Source organism: Colletotrichum karsti (genome assembly GCF_011947395.1).
Source record: "Colletotrichum karsti strain CkLH20 chromosome Unknown Scaffold9, whole genome shotgun sequence".
Lineage (NCBI taxonomy): Eukaryota > Fungi > Ascomycota > Sordariomycetes > Glomerellales > Glomerellaceae > Colletotrichum > Colletotrichum karsti.
Window position 1 is genome coordinate 1,014,674 of NW_024065909.1, and position 7,649 is coordinate 1,022,322.

Below are 7,649 nucleotides of genomic sequence, written 5' to 3' on the forward strand. Positions count from 1 at the left end.
AGCTGGTGTCCTAAATTTTGTGACAATCTGCGCATTTCCTACAGGGAAAAAACCATATGTTGGCTAGAAAAGCAGAGGAGTTGTGGAAAGCCGAGTCTGCGGATACCATTAAATCGACGGAGTCGATTTGTTATCGCAATGTGATGCTCTTAGCGTGGCGGTGCGGCATGCAAACTGCGAAACCAAATGAATAGAGCCTTTGGGTAGGTTTAAATTGCAGTGAAAGAACGGGCTCGCAGAGAAAAAGAACCGGCATGCAAACTGCGGAACCAAATGAATAGAGCCTTTAGGTGGGTTTAAATTGCAGTGAACTCTCCAATGATAAGATTGGCATCGTAGGCTTACCTATGGGAGAGTGTCAAGTTAAATCATCATCTGCACCTTTGTCCTCCCAAACCGAACTCAACTATTTCCAATCTAAAAGATCTGATGCAGTTTTGCAGCCGAATCGATGCTCGGCGGCGAAAATCGGATCAGTTGCAAATAGATCGAGGACTGTCCTGGAATGACGAGTCGGGAAGTAAATTGTAATGCACCAACCTACAGCGTTTCACCGAGCTCACCGAGATGCGCTCCTGTGCTCCAAACACAGGCCACTTAGCCAATAGGCAAACCGACATTTGCTCGCCTCAGTACATGCATGAGCCGGTTTAGTCAGCGATCTTATCAGCCCATTGCCCCGCGAAAAATTCAGTTAGCAGAACTTAGAATCGCGGGGCAGTTCAGACGGACTCACTCACTCACTCACCCACTCACAAAATAACTGAGTGAAGATTCGTGAGAGACAGGTTCAAGAAATTCGCGCGCAAGCAAATCCCAAGTCCTGAAGTCTTCTTACTTTTCCCCCACCAAGGACAGAAGAAAGCTCGACAAGTGTCGCAGCCATGGAGGAGGACCGGGCGCAGACTGACCTCGGCATTGCCGCCGACATTGAAGCTTCTCATCGCGAGGAAGAAGCGGCGGCCCAGCCGGCGCTGAAGCAGCCCAAGAAGCGTTTCGTAGGTAGGAGGACGGCGGCCGAGGCCGCAGCAAAGAATGGAGGCTCCAATGGATCCATAGAGGATAGCAAGTCCATCCAAGGTGAGATCTCTTTCCAAGTCACTATCTCGCATCTCCTCCATTCTCACAAACCCGTCTTCACACAGTGGCCAAACCAAGACGGGGCCCGCGGCTCCTGAACCAAGTGCCCCCCGAAATCCTCAACGACCCGGCCCTCAAGTCCGCCATCTCCATCCTCCCCTCCAACTACTCCTTCGAGATCCCCAAGACGATCCACCGCATCCGCACCTCGGGCGCCAAGAAGGTCGCCCTCCAGATGCCCGAGGGCCTTCTCCTCTTCGCCACCACCATCTCCGACATCCTCACCGAGTTCTGCCCGGGCATCGAGACCCTCATCATGGGCGACGTCACCTACGGCGCCTGCTGCATCGACGACTACACCGCCCGCGCCCTCGGCTGCGACCTCCTCGTCCACTACGCCCACAGCTGCCTCATCCCCGTCGACGTCACCAAAATAAAAACCCTCTACGTCTTCGTCGACATCTCCATCGACGCCTCCCACCTCCTCGCCTCCCTCGAGCGCAACTTCGCCTCCGGCAAGACCATCGCCGTCGTCGGCACCATCCAGTTCAACGCCACCATCCACGGGGTCCGCGGCACCCTCGAGAAGGCCGGCTTCAACGTCCTCGTCCCCCAGATCGCGCCCCTCAGCAAGGGCGAGATCCTCGGCTGCACCTCCCCGCGCCTCGCCGACGACGGCGGGGTCGACCTCATCCTCTACCTCGGCGACGGCCGCTTCCACCTCGAGAGCATCATGATCCACAACCCCACGATCCCGGCCTACCGCTACGACCCGTACTCGCGCAAGCTGACGCGTGAGACGTACGGCCACGACGAGATGCAGGGCCTGCGGCGGACGGCCATCAAGACGGCCAAGACGGCGAAGAAGTGGGGTCTGATCCTGGGCTCGCTCGGCCGCCAGGGGAACCCGCACACGATGGGGCTGATCGAGAAGCGGCTGCGGGAGCGGGGGATCCCCTGGGTCAACCTGCTGCTGAGCGAGATCTTCCCGGGGAAGCTGGCGATGATGGCGGACGTCGAGTGCTGGGTGCAGGTGGCGTGCCCGCGGCTGAGCATCGACTGGGGCTACGCGTTCCCGCGGCCGCTGCTGACGCCGTACGAGGCGCTGGTCGCGCTCGAGGTGAGGGACGACTGGGGCAAGGGCGTGTACCCGATGGATTACTACGGCAAGGAGGGCCTGGGTCGGGTGAAGCCTGCGGAGGTGGAGATCAAGGGGTGATGTCTTGGTGTTTGGGAAATGAAAATCATGAGTATATATGGGATGGGAGCACGGAATGATACCTCTTTGGCGTTCAATCGCGGACGATAGCTCCATTGCATTTTGTGCTGTTTTGTTGTGTCATGGCCTATCACACCTCGGCGAGTGAGTCAGAGTGCGATTTAGAGTGTCGCTCGATGAAGGGGCAAAACATCTAGACGGGCGCTGACAGCGTCATAACAGAAACGATCTAACGCCAGACTTTGTCGTAGTCTTCTTTAGACCGGTTTTCTGGACAGTAACTGTCTCCCGCTTAATGAGCTTGACATCGAGAAGCACACAAGCGTAGCCTTTCGGCGTCATCGATTGAACGGATTTGTTTTACGTTTATTCATTAACTTCCTACGTGGACGAGGCATGTAAGAGCCTTCCTCCTGGTATCATTAAAAATATGAGGTTGAAATGTAATTATCCTTGCCCCATCTTCATCCTCTCTACATGACCACACTCAGCACACCGACTCTCTACGCATCAATGGTGGAGTTGATGCTGAAGCGGTAGCTGGCCTGAAGGACGTAGGGGTCATCGCCAGGGCCGTAGATCTGCTTCTTGGTACGGCCCCACGCAGGGTTGTTGATGCCGTCGATCCAGTCCTGGACCTCGAGGACAACGCAGCCATATCTGGGGATGATGCGAGGGAAGTCGGCGTTGTCGAACAGGCCCTGGGACTTCTTGAGGGCCATGGAGCCGTTCTGCTGGCTGCAGCTGTACATCTGGAAAGCTTCCTGGTCGGAGAACACGTCGAGTTGAATACCGGACCAGGCAGACTGCAGACGGGCGACGTAACCCTCATTGCGCCAGTTGTAAGGGCCGAGGTCGTTGCGGTTGACAATCCAGCAGTTGTCTGTGATGATTAGCAATGTGTTTATGAAGAGATGGACAGGTAAGCTTACCATAGCCAGTGCAGTTGTAACCGCAGTTGTTCTCGAGCTCCTTCTTGCCGAAGTCGGCGCCAATCTGCTTGGGGGCGCTCCAGAAGTCGTTGACGGATCCCTTGGGGTTGGCCACAATCTCACCCGTCGGGATCAGAATGTTGTCAACGCCCACTGTCTGGCCGTTGTAGGGCATGTGAAGAGTGTGGTTGAATGCCGTGTTGGTCTCGTTGTTGGCGAAACCGTCCAGGTTCCAGTAGGTGTGACTGCTGAGCATGATGGGGGTCTTCTTGGTGGTGGGAATGGCGATCATCTTGAAGTCCCAGTTCCAGCCGCTCAGGGTGTAGGTGACGAGTGAGACAACCTCGCCGGGGAAGCCCTCCTTTCCGTCGGGGTCGGTAAAGGAGAAGGTGATGCTGTTGTTGGAGTGGGAGACCACAGTGAAGTTGCGGTAGTCCCAGCCATCGGAGCCACCGTGGAGGGTGTTCAGGCCATTGTTGTCGTTGGCGTCAACCTTGAACGTCTCACCGTCGATCTCGAACGTGGAGTTCTTGATACGATTGGCGTAGCGGCCGGGAACACCGCCGAAATGGGGGTGCTGGCGGTCAACTTCGTAGTAGCTGGCGTTGTCGAAGCCACCGACAATGTCGCGGGGGATGCCGTACTTGTCGTTAATGATCAAGTCCGAGATGGAGGCACCGTACGGGATGAAAGAGGCCTTGAGGTGGTCGCTGAAGATCCAGTACTTTCCGTTCTCGTCAGGGCCGGGCTTCACGGTGGTAGTGTTACCACCGGGAGCGCCAACAAACTGGGCGGTTGCGGCCGGGAGGAGCAAAGCAGCTCCGGCGGCAGCGGAGAGGAGAGACGAGCGCATCGTGGCGGTGTTTGCGTTGGTGTTGGACCAGACAAGGTAGCAAAGGACTGCAGCGCAAAACACGGTAGGCCAAAACAAACGATGAGGGCGGGAGGACGGGCGACAAGCTCTGCGTGAGGGGAAGATGGGGTGAAGGCGAAGCTTATATCCCAAATGTCCGTCCGCTCCCCTCTCGCCCATGCGGGAGGTGAGCGGAGAATCGCACATGGCAAGAGAGGTGGGACGACTTGATCATCCGGACCTTGAGAGAGCTACCCTGCCCGTCGTCGCCTCTGGGCAATAGGAACACACAATTGATGCGGAGTGCAGAGAACCAGCTCCACTTGATCCGGTAAGAGTCGTATTGGGGATTGGGAAAGCAAGCAGCGAGAAGCGGCAGTTACAGGGGATGATCAATGAGCCGGTTGTGACGGCATGATGTGACTGGAGCGTCTAGACGAACATGTGGTGAATCCTTTCGCTTGTCTTTCTAGCTCTATGTCCAGGTCCAGGTCCAGCCGGGACAGGCAGGCAATATTGGGAAGAAAGAACAAGGTCGGGCCAGGCAAGCTACGAGCTAAGGTGAGCGTAGCGTGAGAAGCTTTCGTAGCCTGCGATGACAATGTCACCTAACGTTGGCCCGAGATGCAGGAAGCCGGGGTAGGAAGGTTGAGTGCGGAGTAAGAGCAAGCTCTCTGCTGACGTCTGGAAGGGCGAGAAAGCGAATGCGGTCGCGGTTGCGGTCTCGCAGTGCAGGGAGCCAGCTCCGGGGCAAGGCAAGCCAAGGTCGGTGAGGAGGTTGAATGGAGAGGAAAAGCACGAGAGAAAGGCCCGATGACACCCTCTCCAATGCAACGGGGCGGAGAGCAATTGGCGAGGTTGGATGGCTGGTTGGACGACTGCTCAGGAACAGACGGCAGGCCGAAGTCAAAAGGCCCTTGGGGAAGGGACTCCGGTCCAACAATGGCGAGAATTGTTTGGAGAAACAAGTCCGGGGATTGGGCAGACGAGAAGCGATGACGACGTTGTAGAAGCGGAGATGCCGGGGGGGTTCGCGAGTTGGAGAGGAGAATGGAGGAACGACGGGAGGAAAACATGTCGTCAGAAGTAGCGGACTGGTTGGTGCTATTGGTGCGCCTGGGAAGTCACCAACGGATGCGGGGTTTTAGTGCGCCTTCCCCGGATTGTGTGGACGTCTTCCCTGTTCCCCCGCTCTGCGCCACTCGATTTTCGACTCCTCTTCCTCAAGGTCAAGCTTTTTCCCTTGGCCCACGATGTTGCTCTTGTACCAACACCTCGTCAAATGTTACCACCTGCTTGCCCGGTGACCTGATGATGCCTGGACGTACAGTATCACTGCATATTGTTGCGTGAAATACACACATCCCAGAACGTCGAGACGTGGTGCTAGTCAAAGTATGTGGAAGCAAGTGGAAGTCAATTCTTCTGACTACAGAGAGCGAGCAATTTTGAATATCCCATAACCTTCAATCACGGTCCTCCACCAGTCTGACTCAACGTCCCTTCAAAACAACCATCTGAAGACTCAATTCCCCCCTGCAGCCCTGTCCATGCCAGATCCCATGTCTCGATCTGGTGGCTTGAGAGCATCTCGATGCGTGCCAATCAAATATTTTCCCGCGGCATAGCTTCACATGCTTTTGTAGAGCTAGCGATACCCTTGTCCCAAACGCCAGACGCATAATCCATCCCATCTTAGGGTTCATAGACTGAGTTCCGGTGCTTCAAGTTGTTGGCTTTGGTAGGCAGGTTCGTGGGAGGAAAAGGCTTGTCTCGTCCCAACTATCCGTACCTTAGCCGCAGCATACCACTCAAAACGTCGGTTTCCTTACTATGCAGTAACCCCGTCTGCAAATCTGCTTGCTGCTGTCTTCACTCCGTGCCGTCGAACTGGCAAATGTCGTAGATCCACCGAGGAAGAACGCGAAAGAAGTCTGTGGGACTGTTCCTGCGGTACGGACAGATGACATCGTTGCTGCGACGGTGGGTACCATCGCCAAAGACGCGGACCATTCCCTCGGTAACCTGCTTTAGGCTGTCGTTGACGAATGTCGGGGCCATCTCAGCGAGATCCGGCAAGCGTTGCACTCGATCGTGCAGCCGAGTCCACTCGTCCATGCCGGCCCGGATCTGTACCGTGGGGCTGCCACTAATCGTCCATATACGACTGCTCGATAGGGGTTCCGGCAAGGGATTATGGGGGCGAACTTCTATGACCTCGCTGAAGGTGATCTGACGAGAAAAGGAAGACATGGTCTCGGCGATGTTGTTGTAGCCCTCGACCCAGCGATTCTCGTCCTCTCTCAATGTCTGATTCTGGTCCCGGTCTCTCGAACTCAGGTATTCGTAGCCGCTGGCAAGAGTCGCCGTAATTCTCTCGTTCGTCTGCGCCTCGTTCAGCGCGACTTCGGCTCGGTGTTCGCTTGACAGAACTTCTGGGTGTACGATGAAGGGAGACAGCACCCTGCTCCAGCATTCGACTTGGTGGAGAGAGAAGTTGACGAAATCTTTCTCTGGCTCCACAAACTGGATGGACAGGCGACCTCTCTTCTCGCCGCTGGGGCCGCCATTCTCCACGTCGAAGGAGAGGAACACCCAGACCCTGGGACTGACGTTGTCAAGAACGTGGTAAAGCATCCCGGGAGCTTGTCGATGGTATTGCAGGAAAAAGAAACAGTGTGTTTAGATCGATGTTCCTGACGATGTTCTGGAACAATCCATTGTATGATGTTGATGATTGAGGATGGATGATTGAGGACGGATGATTGTCGAAGAAGGAAGGAAGGTTGAAAGGAAGGCACATGCTCTTGTCCTCCTGGTCTTTCCTCTCGAGTTCCCCGCTTTACACTGAGTTCATACCATGAGCGCGACAGCTTGTGGACTTCCTTGATGTCTTTCATCGTGTGTAGCTAAACAGCACCAAGGCGGTCAAATTCTGCACTGTAGTACAACGTGGGGCAAAGAATTTCACTCACACACAATTATTGTTTCAAACTGGCTCAAGACTTGAACAACGGGAGAGCTGAGTCAACTACGAGCCATGAAAGTAGTCGAGAAGATTCATCAGGCGGTAGGAGCAGCCAGTGGCCGTTATGTCCCCTAGGTTCCTATGACTTACAAACCTGTCTGAGCAACAGCAGCAGAAATACCATATGATCATCGAGTCCAATTGCAGTCTCTATGTGCTGTGACAGGTACTCCGAGATATCCAGCAGAGGCGGTTATGTTTTTATATGGGAGAATGGACTGAGTGCGGGCTGAACATCAGGATGTACAGTCAACACTGAACTCCCGGAGTCTTTGGCAACAGATTTAACGACTAGCGAACGTAATATGCTTCCAGTCTAGATGAAATGTGCGCTGTAGTTGACAGGGAGTCAAGGGTAGCAAAGAATTCTGGAAAGACATACACATAGAAATTGAGTTGCTCAGTTGAGAGACTCGTTTTAATGGCCTGGATTGTCCCATGCCTTGAAAGCTTGATGCTATTTCTGCAATTCGAGGTAAACGTGAAGCTTATGGTCGGTCGAAGAGCTTGGGTGCATGGAAGTCTTTGATTCTCCTC

At 54.9% G+C, this 7,649-nt stretch overlaps 3 protein-coding genes across 3 annotated transcripts; 1 reads left to right on the top strand and 2 right to left on the bottom strand.

Moving 5' to 3' along the window:
* Positions 1-884: 884 nt before the first annotated feature.
* Positions 885-2,299, top strand: CkaCkLH20_03836 (diphthamide biosynthesis protein 1; the record flags this gene model as incomplete). The annotated part of the gene is made up of 2 exons (XM_038886555.1): positions 885-1,080; positions 1,146-2,299. The coding sequence occupies 2 exons, from the start codon at positions 885-887 to the stop codon at positions 2,297-2,299; spliced, it is 1,350 nt and encodes a 449-aa protein (XP_038748397.1).
* Positions 2,300-2,802: 503 nt separating this feature from the next.
* Positions 2,803-4,084, bottom strand: CkaCkLH20_03837 (aldose 1-epimerase; the record flags this gene model as incomplete). Its single annotated transcript, XM_038886556.1, has 2 exons — positions 2,803-3,182; positions 3,232-4,084. 2 exons carry the CDS (start codon positions 4,082-4,084, stop codon positions 2,803-2,805), a joined length of 1,233 nt encoding a protein of 410 aa, XP_038748398.1.
* Positions 4,085-5,956: 1,872 nt separating this feature from the next.
* CkaCkLH20_03838 (uncharacterized protein) lies at positions 5,957-6,721 on the bottom strand (the record flags this gene model as incomplete). Its single annotated transcript, XM_038886557.1, has 1 exon — positions 5,957-6,721. One exon carries the CDS (start codon positions 6,719-6,721, stop codon positions 5,957-5,959), a length of 765 nt encoding a protein of 254 aa, XP_038748399.1.
* Positions 6,722-7,649: the final 928 nt, after the last annotated feature.